The sequence below is a fragment of the Spea bombifrons genome, chromosome 10 (genome assembly GCF_027358695.1).
Source record: "Spea bombifrons isolate aSpeBom1 chromosome 10, aSpeBom1.2.pri, whole genome shotgun sequence".
Lineage (NCBI taxonomy): Eukaryota > Metazoa > Chordata > Amphibia > Anura > Pelobatidae > Spea > Spea bombifrons.
In genome coordinates this window covers 17,573,743-17,593,295 of record NC_071096.1, presented here as the reverse complement: position 1 = coordinate 17,593,295, position 19,553 = coordinate 17,573,743, and the positions used below count along the sequence as shown (strand labels likewise).

Here is a 19,553-nt window from a genome sequence, read left to right as displayed (position 1 = left end):
GGCCAATCGTTAGTGTGCCTGCACGGAGTTACTGGAAAACAGTAACTCCGTGCAGGCACACTGAGTGATCCGAAGATCCGGATCATGAATCGGATCATTTCAGTGAACGAATCGAAATGATCCGATTCACTTTAATGATCCGAACTTCCCATCACTAATGCCTAAACTTGTGTCACATGACTAATAAGTGTTCTGACCAAAATTATAAAGCTATCAAAATTGCATATGATAACTTATATTTTCCATGACAGATTTAAAAATAGCTAGAAGAAAGATGCATGTAGTTATTTAGTAATGAATGCTACCGGTGCGGAGCATGGGATGAGAGCCAGGGCAGGGCACATGCTCACATATCCCCCAAGGCTTATTTTAGTATCCACTCACCCTTCCCTTCAGTTAACATGTTTTTAATTTTTTTTTTTTTGTATTAAAATTTTGTATTCAAATATTTATTTTTTATTGTGGGAAGAATTGTTTACTACATTCTGCCCTCAACGAAAACTCACAGAATTGAAAGTTACCTGCACTTGCAATTAACTCATGTTGATAATATTTTAGTGAATATACCAGTTTTGCAAATGATAACAGGCCATAGGAATGCAACCACGATTTTCCTAATTAATAGACTCACTTGTTATTTTATGACCTGTCTAGTGATATGTTAGTTTGCTTATAATAATAACTTTTTTTGTTTAATCTGACAAGCGTTATGACCTCTCAGATCAAAATGGCCATGGTCAGACAAAATCCATCAGCCGCTAAAAGGTTAAAATGTAAGGTTTGAGTATTAAAAGATTTTGACTGACCATGACACACATTTTCCCAACCTTATTGCAGGCTCAACTTGTAGTGCAATAATTAATAATAAACACTACTAATAGCAAAAACAAAAAATTTAGATGACTATAAAAATACATGTTTCACATAACAGTGAAACACCAGACTACGCCATCACACCATTACTAAAGCAACTACTCAACAAATATATATAAGTAGTGAAGTTTTTAAAACAGAAAATATTTATACCCCTTACTAAACATTTTACAGCAGTCAGTCTTGCGCAAATACATAACATTTTGGGTTTTTTTCTGCCACATTTTAATATGCTCCCCTACTCTAACGTCATGCTGAGCTCAGTTGTAAACATTTTAGCCCCACGTAGCACGTTAAAATAAAATTAGACTTACAAATGGTGTAGAAAAGTATTTAATGGCCCACACAGAACTAAAATGTTCACAGTCAATAGAGTGGCAGAAACAATGCATTAACTTCTGAAAGTGGTAAAGAGATAGATCAAACTATATAAAGCTGTAAAATATACAGTACCTTTGCATTTGGCATTGTATAGTCAGCCTGGGATATGTTCTCAGCTCAGCTGCATCTTTCATATGAGCAGTAGTTTCTGGCACACAGCACCTGAATAACAAGTTCAACCTGCTTTTCTAAAATAAAGCAAACATGAGTATTCTTAACCCTTGGAACTAAAAGTTAGACATGCAATTTATTTGCTTTTCTAGTTGTAAAGCACTATAAGATTTTAGACCTTTTAGAAGGAGGTCTGAATAAGGTATTGTTTTAGTACGTATCTATAATCCGAGCTATTTTAAGACATAAAGGGGCCCAGGTCAACCTTGCCCCATGGGAACCCCAGTACTCAGAGCCTGACCAGCACAGACCTGTCCACTAATACTTCCTCTTCTGTCTGCATACTGCCTGCTTTTCAATGCTTAGATATGAAGTCATATTGCTTTTCAACAGTAACATAGCACACAATTGTAGTCCTGCCCCCCAAATGTTTTTATTAAATTTTGACAGTCATAAATTTAAAAACATGAAACATTTTAATGTATCCACTAAGCATATAATCAGACATGCAAGAGAATAGCAAAATTGAGGCCAATATAGCAAAGTTGCAATTTCCCCCATATGTACTTTTATCCCCCTTATTTTGTACTAACCCTCTCCTTGACTTTAACGTGTCTTTTTTTACCCCTCCCAATTTACTCCCCCCCATTTCTTTTGTAAACTTTTTCTTTACTACTCAATTTTGTCCTCCTTTATTATTCCCCTCCTTTGTGCCTCCCGCTATCATTTTTGTTGTTATTATTAAACTATGCCCCTCTCTTGTCTTGGTTTATAGCATTTTATATCATATACATTATATTTTAACACTGCCTTGTATATTTGTTATTGAACTAAATCGCCCTTTTATTTCATCTGTCTGCCTCTTTTGTATTTTATTGTACTATAGCAGTATCACCGAAGTACCCCATGAGTTTGGTCACACTGATCACAAAACAGTCCCCACGACTCCTTAAACAGCAACACCTAATCATCCCATACTTTACCATAATAACCCAGATCGCCTTGGAAACCAAATCCTTTATCCAGCCCTTCAGTCGTCCAGCCTAAGCCCCCTTAGCTCCATTGGACGTGGCGTCCCGGGATGTGCACTGCCCTACATGACACATTTAGGCAAAGGCAATGAAGAAAAAGCAATCGGACAACAGGAGGTGATGAGATTGTTGTCAGATTGTTAATGGCCTGCACAACCCCCAGGTTGTCACAATGGAACACCACCTTCTGATCACGGATAGATTCACCCCAGAGGACCATTACAACCACTATAGGGAACAGCTCCAGGAACGCAAGGTTCCTAGTGTGTTCAGACTCGTGCCAAGATTCTGACCAGCTCTCCACGACTAGCTCAAACCCAATATGGCACCGAAGCCATCTGACCCTGTAGCTTCTGTATAGAGATGTAGTTGAGAATTGGATACTTCCAGGGCCTGCCAATAACACCTCCTATTATAGGAGTCCAAAAAGGTGCTCTATACTGCTAAATCAGTGGGCCGTATGAAATGGCCAGGCCGCTTCGCCCCAGATGTGGCTTCTACTAAGTGCCTACTAACAACCATATTCATCTGCATAATTCAACAGGCAAAGTTCAATTTGCCAACAGTAACTGCAACTCACCCAGGCAAATCTTCCTGAGCACTCCAAAACCTTGTTACCTCAGCCTTCAAGTCTATTAATTGCTTCCACGCCATGGAATCAATCTCAATTCCCAGAAAACTCAGACACGTGGTTGGGCCCTTCGTTTTATCCTGAGCTAAGGGAACACCAAAATGCTGTATAATTTCCTGCACCAAAGACAGCAACAGGGCAAATGTTGGTTACTTATGTGGCCCAGTTGAGGGTCAAGCCATCGAGGTAGTGCAGGATGGAGCAAAGCTCAGACTCCATCCGCACCACCCACTCCAGGAGGTTGCTAAAACTTTCAAAATAAAAACATGGAGTTTAAACATCCAATAGGGAGGCTCAGATCCATGTAAAACTGCCTGTTAAACTGAAATCCCAGGAGGTGATGGCATTCCGCACCAGCAGAAGGCGGAAAGTCGATTCCAGGTCCACTTTTGCCACGAGAGAGCCGGCTCCAGCTACCTTAAGCAACTGAACCACTACACCAAAAGATGCATATGACACCCTACATAGTTCCGATCTTTCTTCAGGATCAAGCATTTTCCTTATCCAAGCTCTCCTTCTCGGGAGGAGGGGTCTCCTCCAGGGGCAGGAGGGAGACGATTTCTATGATCCCTTCCATAATTTTTCCCATACCCGGCACCCCTGAAGATGCCTCCATAGTCATAGGAGCCACTCGGGAGGTGCAGACAGATGGTACATCCTCCATAGTGGTCAATGGGGAAGCTGCTACCGGAACCGGGTTGCCAAGCATCTGTGCTGGCAACCCAGCTAAGGGCGACCTTGAAGCCTGGCTTGTTGTCGCCCACAGTGAACGCAGGTAAGTGTCCAGATCTACAAAGGAGCATCTTCTTGCACCCCGCACTCCCACTTATCTACGAAAGCCTTTAAACCAAATAAGAAAACCCCTATGGCAGGACCAAGAGAATGCCCATGACCACTAACTTCCCCTTAAGGACTCATAGGAACAAAGAATACTCACTGTTAGTGTGAAGAAGATTCGAATGGTCAGCCACCAGAAACTGAGCCTCTAGGTGAGAAACTGCTTATGTCTCAGCATGGAGAGGTGGTGGTGAAACCTGGAATGAGAAGAGGAATGGGACATCCAACCCCTCCTTCTGCTCAGGGGACCCAGAAATTATACAGGGCAGATGGAGTAAAGAAGAAAAGCCACCGTAGACATTATGGGGTTAACAGCCTCCTCATTAGAAGAGCCATATAGGGGGTATAAGGCATTTCTCAAGGCAGAGTGGCATTTAGGGGGTATAAGGCATTTCTGGAGGCAGAGTGGCATATAGGGGGTTAAAAGGCATTTCTTTTTATTTAATGAAATGGATTAGTTTTCTGAAAATTAATTAAAATTATTCCCTGTATACTGTGAAACCAGAATTCCACCTCATGCCAAGTAAGACTAGTAAAAATAAATATATTCTCTTGTAACATCCATATGTGTTATCTGCACGCACTTCTATTTGAAAAAAAGACAGCAATACACAGAGGCGCTGTGGCTTAGTTGGTTAAAGCGCCTGTCTAGTAAACAGGAGATCCTGAGTTCGAATCTCAGCAGTGCCTTTTTGTTCTATTATTGTTATTATTTTTCTTTTCTCTTTTCAACAATCGTTATTCAATATTGTATCATAATAATTGGAATACATTTATTTGATAGATAGATATATTTGAATTTAGAGGGAAAAGGAAAAGAAGTCGTAGTCGGCAGGATTCGAACCTGCGCGGGGAAACCCCAATGGATTTCAAGTCCATCGCCTTAACCACTCGGCCACGACTACACATATGGATGAATGAAGTAATACTCAGTGATAAAGGAACTAACGGGTGCATGGACGTTGCGGAAAAATACATATATTAGGACTTTAGAACCATCAATGAATTTCAAGAAGACACTTACCTCAGCCACCTTTAGTCTAGAATACTTCTTAAATAACCACTGTTGTATATCAGTAGATAAATGTGTCGCAAATAAACTCACACCAAATTCTGAGTGATTAATATTATTAGGTATACCATCAGTAATCTATTTGGAATTAAAAGGCATTTTTCAATTAATAAGTTTACCTGCCCTTCTCCAGTCAGCTGGCTCCATAGCTCAGGGGTTAGAGCACTGGTCTTGTAAACCAGGGGTCGCGAGTTCAAATCTCGCTGGGGCCTCATTTTTCGACCCCCCCCCTGTTTTCTTTGTTTCCTCTTTTTTAATCCAACGCAGTACGTGTTGGCTCAGATTTAACAGCAAGCGGCGCAATTACGGTTACAACAAGATTAATTATGAACTAGATTAAAACTTTCAAACAAACGATGCACAGCAAAGAAGTTTGATATTGAAGTTGTGAGTTCAAGAACTAAGCAGATCTCTTTGGTATCGTTTTCTTTGTTTCCTCTTTTTTTTAAATCCAACACACTACGTGTTGGCTCAAACGTAACAGCAGGTGGCGCAATTACTGTTACAACAAGATTAATTGTGAACTAGATTAAATCTTTCAGACAAACGAGGCACAGCAAAGAAGTTTGATATTGAAGTTGTGAGTTCAAAAACTAAGCAGATATCTTTGGTAGGGAAAAACATCATAGATGTGATTTCAGTGAGACATGAATAAACGCTTCTGCACGATTTAAAAACGAGAAACTGCCGTGTGAAACGGGCATGATAACCACTATGCTGCAGGACCACTCACATTATCCTTTTTTTTTTACTACCGATAAGTGTGCTTATAATAATGACCGTGCTACATACATCCTGATAAGCTTTAACAGCACCGCCTACAACACCAAGACCTCGTGGCGCAACGGTAGCGCGTCTGACTCCAGATCAGAAGGCTGCGTGTTCAAATCACGTCGGGGTCAAATTTTCAAAAAAAAAAAAAAAAATTCTATAACTCATTCGCAGAATTTGTGAGTTACTGATTTTAACATTTTACTGAAGTCAATGTGTCAAACATCTATTGGAGAAGTACTGACAATTGGCTATACATGTTTACACTGAAAAATGATCATGTTACATCACCACAGATTGGTGGTGGGTGAGTTTGGGTCCCTGGTTCTCAGTCTCACTGCTTCTGAGTACTGTTGCCTCACATTGATCTTTGGTCTTTTTGGGTCTTCTAAAAGGTAAATTTAGGTAGCTATTGTCATTGGTTTACAGTAGCACACCGGTAACTTCAAACTGCTTTTTATTGTGGTGTGTGGGTAACAGGAAGGAGGAAAACAGCAGGCTGTTTAGCATAGGTCAACTAGACAAACAGGCAGAAAAGACACCCGGTAGCATACAAAAAAACATGCTCTTATTTAATTCTAATCATATGTATAATTATCAATTATCTGAAACTGCTCATGTCTGTAATGATTGTTTGTATATTATAATATAAATATATTATTATCAATAAGCGATGGGGACCATATCTCTTTCAGATATAATAATATATTTATATTATAATATACAAACAATCATTACAGACATGAGCAGTTTCAGATAATTGATTCCTCTATTACCAGACATGTGCAGATTCAGAGAATTAACCCCTCTATTGCCATTACACACACTTGCACACAAACACAAAAACAGACAAACTCAGTCACGCAAACAGACAAACACACATACCTGATGCTGGCTGCAGCTGACTCTGAGCTTGGTGTGAAGGAGGGATTCAGCCTATCGGGAGAGGCTTCTGACCTTCACAGAATTCTTATTTAAGACAATGAGTTGTCCTAAATTGAGGCTGCCTGGGTAAAAAGTCCCATTGCAGGACTGCCCCAGTCAATACGGGATATGTGGTCACCCTATAGGTAACCCCTATCCTGAGTCAACAAATGTAGTTGTATGGGAGATGTACCAAGAATCTATAAAGGTCTAAAGGAGTTCTAATTTGTACAGCTTTTCCATCATAATCACCCGACCCAGGGCCATTACTAGTGGCATGCAGTTCCCATGGAAAAAATTTTCAGGGCTCCCTATTGGCAAAAACATTGTGTAACCGCCGCACGCTTTCTGCAATTGCTATCCCTTCAAATCTTGTGAGTGCCACCTTACCCCCAAGTGGCATATCACTGCCAGTTTTAAAACACTTACACACTCATGCTAACATAAACTCCATCTCACACAACTTACACATACATGGTCAAGCACAAACACTTACACATTCATGCTCATACATACAAATGCTTTCACAAACAGATTTATTTTAACACATAAGACATTAATTCTCACATACACTTATACAGACATTTATGTTCCAAAATTGGAACATTCACGTTTCAAAATTGTTCCAGATCAGAAGGGCCCTTTCTGAGCAATTTTGATCCAGCACAAAGAGACAGGAACAAGTGGGGTCAACTGGGCCCCTAGAGAGGCAGTCTCCTTCCCAGTTGCGACCTCTATAGTTACGCCACTGGATATACCTTAAGATTGCTATGTCTTCTTAACTGTGCAGTGAAAGCTGGATGTTCATTTGAAGGCCTGTAGCAACATTTCATAGCTTACAAAAGTCACTGCATTCACAGGGAATGCTCTGATGCTGTTAATTGTCAACCCTTTCAATAGGACTCTTGCTCCTTCTTGTTGAAAACTCTTTATCAAACAGTCCAATAGTCCTCGATATTTAACACCTTGGATCCCATCCATCTGTAGACGTGATTTAATTACATCCATTGGGTTTGCAGCAGCCCATCCCACAGTCCCAGCGCAGCCACCAGCAACAAGCATGCCCCATACACCTAGGAGTTAAATAAGTAAAGGTTATTTATATTAATTACTTGTGATTAGTTGTAAATTCACATAAAAGCAAAACAATTATTATAATGTATTAACAAATTAAGCTTAATAATTACAATTAAAAAGTAAACTATATAACTATATGGAGAACATTCATGCTAAGCAACAAAAGGGTCCAGCTTTTATATTTTGTACATACATTTTTAGAGATATTGTGTATGGTGTTAGAGTGAGTGTATACTACTATATGGCAGCAAAGTCAGTGGTGGATTCTGGCCTAGGTCCAGGGGTTGGCAGTCCTTTGCCACAGGACAGGAAGCCTATCAGTCTCTTGGGCAATCAGGATCCCTGTAGCACCATTGTTTAGCAGGACAGTTAAAAGAGATATAATTAATTTCCCCAACTGGCCCACTAAAACTAGGGAGGCCTGTGCTGAGTCGACACAGAATTCATAGTTCACTTCCGTCCGTCGCTGAGTGCCATTAAAATTATGTCATATCCTGGCTCTCAGCTGTAACAAAGGCTCACAAAATCAGCTCAGCGGGACGAAGAGTCTTACTGAGGCACTGAGCGACATGGTGCAGGCACGCCGGCACTTTAAAACTCGCAGCCGCATCGGTTACAATGGCATTGTGGTGTGCCGGCCCACAGACTGGCCGGCCCATCGCGGGTGAGCAGGCCTTTGCCCCGCATTACAGACAGCCCTGGCACAGTCGAATTGGCCCCTTCAGTGGGCGGCCGCACAGCCATTTAACTTAGATTCAGGGCGACCTGGGGGGCAATCTATACCTGAACCACAGGGAGTAAGTAAAAGAGAGGTGTGGTTTAGTGAATGGGGGGGGGCAAAGGGAAGACTGCACTGACTCTCACAGTCTCTCCCTAATCTGCGGTCAGCATGGAAAATATTTTTTTTGGTGCGGAGCGGAGGGAGTGATTGCATGCCGAGTGGGGCTCAAGGAAATGCTTGCGTAGAGTCCAATTTTTTTTTAATATAAATTGTATTGGCAGTAGGGTATAATATTTATATATATATATATATATATATATATATATATATTATCAGCAGGGTCTAATATTTATATATATTGGCAGCAGGGGCTAATATTAATATATATTGGCAGCAGGGGCAAATATTAAAGAATTACAAATAAATGCCAGTTCAGCTGTGATTTTGGTCTTTACTTCAAAGAGATAAGTACATATTATGTAGTTTAAAATGCATGCCTAACGCATATATATATATATATATATATATATATATATATATATATATATATATATATATATATATATATATATATATATATATATATATACTGTATTGGCGGGCCAGAACAGTGACCCTAATGCTATGTTCTGCCTTGGGATTTTTGTGTCCCAAGTGCATTATCAACATTAAACTGCAGCTGCCATATTATCTACCGTTCTTCTAATTTACTTGGGTCCCAATACCGATCCCTGAGGTTCCTCACTAGTAACAAGTAAGCAAATGTATTTTGTCTATATCACTAGTAACAAGTCCTGAATATACACCATTAACTACAACCTTCTGCCTCCTATCACTCAATTATTGCCTTATACATTCAGCTATTTTTACATCCAAACCCTAAGACTGCAATTTATTTATAAGTCTTCTATGGAGGGGCAGTGTTGAATGCCTTACTGGAATATAGGTAGGCTATATCAACAGCTCCTCCCTGGTCTATTATTCCAGTCGAAAAATAAATTAAGTTACTTTGACAGTATCTTGCTGTAGTAACCCTGTGCTGTTTCTTATCATACAAACCATTACGTACAGATATTTAACAACGCTATTTTTTTGCATGGTTTCCATCAGTTTGCCAACTACTGATGTAAGGCTTACTGGTCTGTGGCTGACCGAGTCTTCTATACTACCTTTTTTGTGCAGTGGTACTACAGTGGCCAACTTCCAGTCCTCTTAAACAACTTCAGCCATTAGTGGCTGGTTAAATGAGTCTGCTAGAGGATTTGCCAGGACAGTATATTGGGCACAGGTCCCACGACTGCACCGGTTGACTCATCTTCTAGTGGGGGACCCTGGAGTCCTGGAGGCAGTGACCCTCCTTATCTAGTCCATTGCTCCCCGCATCCTTGCAAGATCAGAGAAATATGGTGCCAATAGGCTCCAACACAGCCCCCGTGTGTCCTCTGTTTGTGGAGTGGTTAAGGGGGGTGCTAGAATGACACAGCCACAAGCCTTGTAAAAGCCCAGGTGTCCCTGTTACCTATACTCAGATATTCTGATATTACCTCCCTGATACAGTGTGTCCCCACCTCTGTGCTTTTTGCCTTATTTACCTTTTGACCGCTGCCTGCCTTGACCCCTGGATTGTACCTGGACTTTTCTTGTCACTACTTTAAGGGTCTCACCTTTACCCTGCTCGATCACTCCTGCCCTGGACGTCTATCACGGATCACCAAACTGGTTCTAACAAACTAGTAGAAGTACTACCAGGACCATGCTAAATAAAGTTAATATCAGGTGTTAATTGTAAAAAATACAATTATGAACCATATGAATGCTAGGATATTACCCTATGAGTGTAATATACGGTGTCACAAGAGGTTGAACATTTATCAGAAAATAGTGTGTAAAGATGATATTCAGATAAGAGATAACATTGATTTGTTTCAGCCTTAAATAATGTATTCCCTAATAAGACATATAAACTGATTACAATATTTTAATTAATTATCAAATAAAACCAGTTGATAATGATGAACACAGACCTTTGGACTTTATTGTATATGACAGAAGGTTGCAAAACTCTTACCTGGAACTTCCTCATCATTGGTCATCCACTTACAAAGAACTTCATAGGTGAGGAAATACAGGCCAACACTTGGCACATCCCTTAAAGCCAAAGCAACTGATCCTCTATAGAGACCGCTAATGCCTTCTTCATTAAAGATTCTTGCGGCACAATGAGCTGGCCCTTTGTACAGAGTATTCACATAGGCTGGTTTCATGTTGCTTTTAAATGATTCAGTCTGATTCTGCAGTCTAACCTTGATTAGGTCAACCGGAGCTGTGAAAAAAACCTATAGCAATTGGAACATAATATATTACTAATTATTATAAAGTCAGTATATTGGTATATGTGATGTTCATTGACTGCATTACTATAGCTTTGGATTATATCTGTACAGTATATTGAAAATGAAACAATATGATGAGTAGATGGTGATGTACATAATGTTACGTGGAGCCACAGTGCACACTCTGTGGTGGAGATATAGGGAAGTGAATGAGTAAGGAAAACTGTAAAAGCAGAAACCGTAGGGTTAAGTTAAAAGGAATATATAGCAAGATTACGATACTGTTGTATAGTAGACCTGTGCATGGCAAGCAAAATCAATTTGGGGAGGTCCTTACAGCAACAGCATCTCAATGTTTAGCAAGAGATCCAGGTGATTTTGCATTGCAGAACTACCACCACCAGCAGCTCTACACAATTCGATAGACACACCGAGCAGTTTGCCGTGTGGTGGAATTGATCCCTCAGAGTAAAGATAAAGCAGCAGCACTGGCGGGTAGACACATGCAGCCCCACACTACTGGACACTAAATTTCCTTCCGAACTAGAAAAATATTTAAAGAATCTTCCTCTCAAAGTAAGGAAGGAGATTGAGGCACAACAGGAGAGGTGGGGCAGGGGACAGAGCAGTTACACAGGCACACCCAACTAAACAGTACAAGACTGACATCCCCCCATATTAAAAAAAGAACAAGAATTGTGTATGAAAAATATGGATAAATAAAGTGAACTATACTATAAAATACAAAACTAAAGAAAGAAAGGCTAAAATAAATGAAGCTACTACAAACTAAGTATAATAAACTCACTATAATAAATGTAAGACAAAATAATGAAAATAAGGTATGAATACAAAAAAACAATTTTCCTATATAAAGTTTGTAAATAAAATGCATAGATAGGGAGATAATACAAAAAGTGATAAAGTGAAGAGTCCCAATAAGATGACAGCTGTGTTAGTACAAAAAAAACTAAAATATATACCGTATTTGCTCGATTATAAGACGACCCTGATTATAAGACGACCCCCCAAATCTTAATATTAATTTAGGAAAAAAAGAAAAAGCCTGAATATAAGACGACCCTATAAGAAAAAAGTTTTACCAGTAAATGTTAATTAATTTAAACTATTTTTTTTAATAAAAGCTATGATTGAGAAAAATATTTTGGTTTTATTTCCTTCTATTTTCCAACCTGCCCCCCAGTTATGCACATCTGCCCCAGAAATGCCTTATACCCCCTATATTCCACTGTGCCCCATGATATGCCTTTTAACCCTATATGCCACTGTGCCCCATGATATGCCTTTTAACCCTATATGCCACTTTGGCACTTAGAGGGTTAAATGGCATATTATGGGGAAGAGTGGCATATAGGGAGGTTTAAGGCATTTCAGGAGGCAGAGTGGCGTATAGAGGGTTAAAAAGGCATTTCTGGAGGCAGAGTGGCATTAAGGGGGTTAAAAGGCATTTCACAGAGCACCCTGCCTCCAGAAATGCCTTATGCCCCCCATTTAACACCCCCCCGCCCCACTTACCGGTACTTCTGAGTCTCCTGTCATGTAGCTGGGGCAGCGTGTAGACTCACGCTGCAGCCGGAAGGAGGCGTGGCTAGCAGCGGGGGTTGTCTGCGTGCATCGCGCAGACATTCCCCGGCTGTCAGAGATCAGAGTTCCCCACGCTGCCCCAGCTACATGACAGCTGCACACCTGGGACTCTGAAGTACCGGTAAGTGGGGCGGGGGGGTTGAGACAGGAGGATCCAGATCCTCTGCACCTGCCGGGGTTCTTAATCTCAGTCGTCTCATAGTCAGACTTTGAGGTCTGATTATAAGACGACCCCGATTATAAGACGAGGGGTATTTTTCAGAGCATTTGCTCTGAAAAAAACCTCGTCTTATAATCGAGCAAATACGGTATAATGAAGTAGTTGGTTTTAGAAATGTTACATTTTCAAGATATAGTGTATATGATAATACAGATAATGAATCCTTCTCTAACATGGTACCAATATATACTGATCAATTAGAATAAATAATGAATACATTAATACTCCATGATGACAATAATCCTAAAAAATCAATAAACCAATACACGATAATCGATTTCCATAATGATGGCAAATTACAATTCATAATAAAACAGATGAATAAAGAAGCCGAACGCCGAATGGATCAATAAACTAATAAACACGCTAAAAGACAATTTTATAATAGCAAAAACACATAAATCCATAAATGGATAAATGCTGTGAAAAATTATGCATAAATAAATAAAACCACAGAAAAAATACTCAGTAGAACAATTGATTATGATTACAAAAAATATAATCAGCTATTATCACGAATAAAAGGTGCGATTAAACTGCACTATAGTCTCTATCTGGTTTTGTGGTTCCTGACATTTAGACATCACATGGTTGAGCTTAGGCTCTATATACAAATGTATATGTATATTAATAATATTTTTGATAGCCATAAACTCTCGACTATAGGCAGGATATCAAAATTATGTACAATATTATTCTGAGACATTACTGGAAGTCCTATTAAATAAAATTCGCTTTCCATCTCTGTGTGAACCTCAACATATACGTTATAATTAACATCACACAGAAAGTAAGAAACATAACTACTTTTTTCCCAAAATACAAATCTGTCATCAATATAAAGACCATAATAAATAATATTGTCCCCAAATGGCAGCTCCTCACCAAGAATTAATTTATTACAATAATTCATATAAATGTTAGCGTTCAAATTTGCCCCCATTGCAGTGTGCCAGCATTGTAAATAATACCTCTGATCAAAAATGAAAACCTTACTGACTCTAAAAGGAAACAAATTACAGAATCTGAATATTTCCCTTTCGTTTTCAAGACATATTCGAGTTAAAAGACTCTACTGATGAGGAATGGAAGAGCAGAGTGCTTGAACATCAAGTGTTGGCCATATATAAAGTAGTATCTTTTAGTTAACAACTATGGCCCACTAATAGTGGTTGTAAGTAAAAGTCCACTGCCAGAAACAATAGGTTGTCTCTAGTGCTACTTTCAGGACTAGTGGACTTTTGGCTCCCGTGGACACAAAAATTGAGCCTCATCCATATTCAAAATACCTAAAAATTAGGATTATTTCTCTAGGAATGAGATAGTGGGGTTACCTGATAAAATATTACAAATGCTCTGTCATGAACCTTACCAGGATAGAGTCTCAGCTTGGTGTTAACAGTTACCTCAGAATGAAGGTCTTTATCCATAATGATAACCGGATACAAAGGAAAATAAGGCACAATCGTGGTTTATTAAATTAGGTAGAGAACAATTTAGGCAATCCGTCCTTGAAGAATGATTATTCTTATCAGGGGCGTACCTAGAGTATTTGGCGCCTGGGGCGGAACCTGTATGTGGCACCCCCCTACACACACACACTTTAAAACTGCATAGCTTCTATTGTTAGGCAAGCATTGACAGGGGTACAGCATAACAATTATCATTATATACTAAGGCAGGCATTGACGGTGGTACAGCATAACTGCTATCATTATATACTGAGGCACACATTGACTGGGGTACAGCATAACACCTATCACTATATACTGAGGCAGACATTGACAGTGTTACAGCATAACTGCTATCATTATATACCGAGGCAAACATTGACGGTGGTGCAGCATAACTGTTATCATTATACACTAAGGCAAACATTGACGGTGGTACAGCATAACTGCTATTATATACTGAGGTAAACATTGACGGTGATACAGCATAACTGCTATCATTATATACTGAGGCAAACATTAACGGTGATACAGCATAACTCATTATATACTGAGACAAACATTGACAGTGGTATAGGATTACTGTTATTATATACTGAGGCTGACGGCGGTACAGCATTACACCTATCACTATTCACTGAGGCAGACATTGACGGGGGTACAGCATAACATCTATCACTATTTACTGAGGCACACATTGACGGTGGTACAGCATAACACCTATCACTTTATACTAAGGCACATATTGACGGTGGTACAGCATAACAACGATCACTAAACATTGAGCCAGACATTGACAATAATGCAGCATAACCCCTATCACTATATACTAAGCCAAACAATGATGTGGTGTAGGCCTACCACTTCAGTGTCTGGCTTAGTGTATAGTAGGGATGCACCGAAATGAATGCGGCCTATATTCAGGGTTTAGCGCAGGAATGCGCAATTCGTATCGCCTGATGTCTGGGACATGCTGTTCCGGGCGCCGGGCAGGCAGCAGGATTAGGATATAGATCCCCCGCAGAGCTGCAGGGGACCTGCAGCCTACTCTCCGATACGCTGAGACAGCCTCTCCTGCCAGCACTTCCCACATCGTGCAGACGTGCCGGCAGCAGAGGTTATTTATGCTCGCATCGCCGCAGCCGGTGAACGTCTGCGCGATGTACGTTAACAATCTTCCTTGCCGGCACTTTCCATGGCAGAAGTGCCGGCACCGGAAGTTGTACATCGCGTATCACGCAGATATCCTCCGCTGGCCCTGCTAGACACCAGGCAGATTGCATTGGTAAATCTGGGGGGGCATATCTAGGGAGCAGAGTGGCAGCATATCTTGGGGGGGCAGAGTGACAGAATATCTTGGGGGGGCGCAGAGTGACAGCATACCTGATTGAAGCCCTGCCTTTAATAGACCTGCCCTGCCCTTCAGTCAGGGCCTTTGCATTAAAGTATTTGGACCGCTCTGCTTTGGCCCTGTACCTGACCCTGTGTTGATCCTGCCGTCTACCCTACCATTGGGCATCCTGCCGTCTGCCTTGCCATTGGGCATCCTGCCGTCTCTGCCCTGCCATTGGGCATCCTGCCGTCTGCCCTGCCAGTGGGCTTCCTGCCGTCTGCCCTGCCAGTGGGCATCCTGCCGTCTACCTTGCCAGTGGGCTTCCTGCTGTCCGCCCTGCCAGTGGGCATCCTCCTGAAAGACTTACTGCCTGTACTTGCTGTTCCTGTTACCTTCATTAATACAGTACCTTTCAAATTATTCTGCCTGTGCTGTGTTTCATTGCGCCTGTCTGGACCATCCCACTAGCCGTCATGCATCGTGGGGTATAGACAGAACCCCTTGTATCCCCTGCGACTGGGCTCCTACCCGACCTGCTTACCAGGGTCATGACAGAGCCGCTTCCTGTACCTGAGCTTGTGCCCATTCCCGAACCCGTGCCTGTGCCTGAACCCGTGCCTGAATCCGTGCCCTGGGCCTGTTTCTACCAACCCGTGCCTGTGCCTGAATCCGTGCCCTCGGCCTGTTTCTACCAACCCGTGCCTGTGCCTGAACCCGTGCCTGTGCCTGAACCGTGCCCTGGGCCCGTTCCTGCCTGAGCCTGTGCCTGTTCTTGCCAGTGGGCCTCCGGTCCCGTCCGCCCTGCCAGTGGGCCTCCGTTCCCGTCCGCCCTGCCAGTGGGCCTCCGTTCCCATCTGCCCTGCCAGTGGACCTCGTCTGTGCCTCAGCTCCCGTCTCTCTGCCTCAGCTCCCGAGCCTGTACCTGCCTCAGCTCCCGTCTCTCTGCCTTTCCAGTCCTGCTACTCTGTCTGTACCTATCTCTCTGTCACCATGCATAAAGGGGTACAGACAGAGTTCCCCGTATCCCCTGCACATGGACTCCTACCAGACCTGCTCGCCCGGGTCCTGACAGGCAGCATATCTGGGGGAGCAGAGTGACATATCTAGGGGCAAAGGTGCATTAAAATGGCTATAAGTAAGGTGCACTAAAATGGCAATTGGTTTTCTGTTTGTATGTAACATATGTTGACTAACTGCATAATAGATACCAAAAATGTTAAAATACAGTGTGTTAGTTAGAATACTGTTTTACTATTCCACAAATGTGTATTTTTTCTAAAAATCTAAATTTTTCTTTAAAAAAGCACCTAACTTTTAGGGTGCGGCCTATAATCGGGTGCGGCCTTTAATCGAGCCGATACGGTCTTAATATTGTTGTTGAATTGTTCTGTCCAAGTTTGGTGTGTTACTTACTTTTAATAAAAGTGTGGTTAACACACCAAAATTGGACAAAAAATCAACAACAATATTGACTCTCCTTCTTCTGTGCCCTTCCAGTGCAGTGAGCGCGGAAGGCGGTGGGCGTGGCTTGAGTGTTGTGCGCCAGGATATGACATCAAATCCCGACGCACAGCATCAGTTGCCGTGCCCATTGCAAGGGAGCAGGATCAGAGGTCTGCATTAACAGACCTCCCGCTCCCTTGATTGTCTTTAAGCCGGTTAGAGGGAGATCCTTGATCTCCCCAACCGAGCCTACTCTTCTAGCGGCGGACATTACTGTTCATCTCTGGAGGGGTGGTGGCACCCCCCTGATGAGCAGCAGTTAACTTTGGATTTGATAAACTAACCAGGCTAAAATCTTGGAGGTGATAAAATTGTATTGCTTTCCTTGAAACGACATACTGCTTCGGCGGATTTAAAAGCACAGGATAGTTAAGAGACAGAGAGTAAAAGTTATATTTCCTAAAAATATGACCAGCTGCGTAGCGTAAAAAAGAAGCAAAGGTACATTCTTTGTAAACGTTTTTAAAACATATGTTAAAGAACTTTATATATAAAATAAGCTTCACATCAGGCATCCCCTTACCACCATTCACGTTTTATTTGCACGCTTTCTCTCTTTTTAGTTTCTCACTTCTGGAGTTCCAGAAAAAACATAAAACAAACATGCATACGTTTCTTTGCGTACAAGTCAGAAGGGGGGAATACCGCTCCTAAATACATCATCAGTGCGTGTGAGTCTATTGGTCGCCTGCAGGAACCTCCTCTGGCATCAACCAATAGGCTCAATCGCACTGCCTTTTTAACTCCTGACAGCGAACCTGCGGATTTCCACTTCCGTCAACCCCTTCCGTCGTTCGTACAGACTTTTAAAATCCTAATGCAGCAACTTGTCCGGCAGATCCCACTGGTCTCCCTGTTCTATCAGTTAAATGTCCGTACAAGCAACTTTATTGGTCGTTCGTACGGACTTTTAACTGTTGCAGCAGGGAGAGCAGTAGTCTCTCCCGGCCAAGTTACGGCACCATTGGTTGATGGCAGACGAGCCCGTGCTGGCGACCAATAGAGTTGCTCATACAGACATTTAAACTCCTGGCGCCAGAGCTGCTGTAGTACGTGTTAACCCCGTATTTTTTCAAAATCCAAAGTTTATTGGGTTTTTCAAAATTTTATACAGAATGGGGGAAGGAAGGGTACAGAAGGCAAAAAAGGGGGGAAGGGGGAAAGGGGAAAGGGACAAAGGCAAAGGAAGTAAAACAGCAATTGCAATATAACATGCCAGCAGGACACAGTGTATAAAATGAGCAAACCTGAACGAATTAAACACAAAGGATACAGGTGAAACAAACATGACCAGGCGCCCATCCAAGCATCAACGATACAAATAGGCGAAAAGAAACATACACCCCACACGAAGGAGGCAATCATGGAGTGCGCCTACCCAAGAAGGAGAGCCAGTGGAGCCAGGTAGCGGTGTAAGCCTCCCTCTGTTTGAGAGAAGTGGCAGAAATGTCCTCAATCACCCTGATGTCCTCTACCTTGGACATCCAGGCATGGAGCGTCGGAGGATGGACCGACTTCCAATTTAGAGGGATAAGGCATCTCGCCGCATCAAGCAAATGACGAACGACCGATTTCTTATAACGCGAGACAGGGAGCGACGTGTGATGCAAAAGTATGGACAGCGCCTGGTAAGGCGGGGGTGAGTCCGTAAGCTCTGTAATAACCCGGTATACCTCCTTCCAAAACACCTGTAACACGGGGCAGGCCCACCAGATGTGAAGCATGGTACCAACATCACGGCCGCACCGCCAACAGCAGACGGAGGCAGTCGGGAACATGGCGTGTAACCTCTCAGGTGTGCGGTACCAGAGGGACAGGATTTTATAATTAGTCTCTTGTACCTTGGTGGCTCTAGAACTCTGATGGGTGAGGGAGAATATCTTGGTCCAGTCAGCGTCGGAGAGTCGTACGTCACACACAGATTCCCACGTCAGGCAAAATGAAGGGGGCGAGTCCGACAACCCAGACAGCAGCAATGAATAGAGCAAGGAGATGGCCCCCGCTGGCGGGCGCTTCTGAGAGCATAAGGCCTCGAATACCGTGAGGTCCCTGTACAGATTCTGCTGATTAGGAAGGGAGGAGACATAATGCGTTATTTGAAGGTAAGTGAAGCGATCCAGCATGGACGGTAGTCCGCGCGCGTGGAAATCTGCAAAGGGCAGCACTCCCCGATCACCCAAAAGCGAGTGCAAGCGTACAGGCGGAGGAACCCCCAAGAAAGCCAATCTCCCTCGGGCACGACCCGGCGCGAAGTCCGGATTTCCCCCGAGGGGCAACATGGGAGAAGGCGACGAAGAGAGCCGGGCCCGGAGACCCACGCTCTTCCAGACCGCCAGGGTGGCGGAAATCAAAGGATGCTGCTCCACACCACAGCCGACTCTAGGACCCCAGAGAGCATGATGGACACGACCCCTGAGCGCACCCAGCTCCAGTTCAACCCAGGGCTTAGCAACCGAACCATCGAGGTTCCAATCCAGGATGCGCAGCAAGTGGACAGCCCGATAATATGATTGAAAGTCGGGAAGAGCCAAGCCCCCCCGGGACTTAGGGCGGGTGAGAAGCGAAAATTTCTGTCGGGGGCTCTTATTTCCCCAGACAAACCTAGTGACAGACGAACGGAGTGACGAAAAGAAAACGCGGGGCAGCCGGATCGGAAGGGTTTGAAATAAATACAGCACT

The 19,553-nt window shown here is 42.5% G+C and overlaps 1 protein-coding gene, 1 long non-coding RNA gene and 4 other non-coding genes across 6 annotated transcripts in view; 3 read left to right on the top strand and 3 right to left on the bottom strand.

Moving 5' to 3' along the window:
* Positions 1-1,401, bottom strand: part of LOC128467417 (uncharacterized) — a 28,179-nt gene extending 26,778 nt beyond the window's left edge. The window contains exon 1 of the long non-coding RNA XR_008345722.1: positions 1,327-1,401. This is a non-coding gene — a long non-coding RNA (uncharacterized LOC128467417). The remainder of the gene's footprint in view (positions 1-1,326) is intronic.
* A 3,079-nt stretch (positions 1,402-4,480) lies between these two features.
* TRNAT-AGU (transfer RNA threonine (anticodon AGU)) lies at positions 4,481-4,554 on the top strand. The gene has a single exon. It is a non-coding gene; the product is annotated as a tRNA-Thr (tRNA).
* A 133-nt stretch (positions 4,555-4,687) lies between these two features.
* Positions 4,688-4,769, bottom strand: TRNAS-UGA (transfer RNA serine (anticodon UGA)). Its single transcript has one exon. It is a non-coding gene; the product is annotated as a tRNA-Ser (tRNA).
* A 306-nt stretch (positions 4,770-5,075) lies between these two features.
* Positions 5,076-5,148, top strand: TRNAT-UGU (transfer RNA threonine (anticodon UGU)). Its single transcript has one exon. It is a non-coding gene; the product is annotated as a tRNA-Thr (tRNA).
* A 618-nt stretch (positions 5,149-5,766) lies between these two features.
* On the top strand, positions 5,767-5,838 carry TRNAW-CCA (transfer RNA tryptophan (anticodon CCA)). Its single transcript has one exon. It is a non-coding gene; the product is annotated as a tRNA-Trp (tRNA).
* A 1,333-nt stretch (positions 5,839-7,171) lies between these two features.
* The window catches only part of SLC25A45 (solute carrier family 25 member 45), a 53,373-nt gene continuing 40,991 nt past the window's right edge, over positions 7,172-19,553 (bottom strand). The window contains exons 5-6 of the mRNA XM_053449040.1: positions 10,498-10,765; positions 7,172-7,704 (exon numbers count right to left, since the gene is read on the bottom strand). Coding sequence (XP_053305015.1) covers positions 7,436-7,704; positions 10,498-10,765 — 537 coding nt within the window. The 3' untranslated portion in view covers positions 7,172-7,435. The remainder of the gene's footprint in view (positions 7,705-10,497; positions 10,766-19,553) is intronic.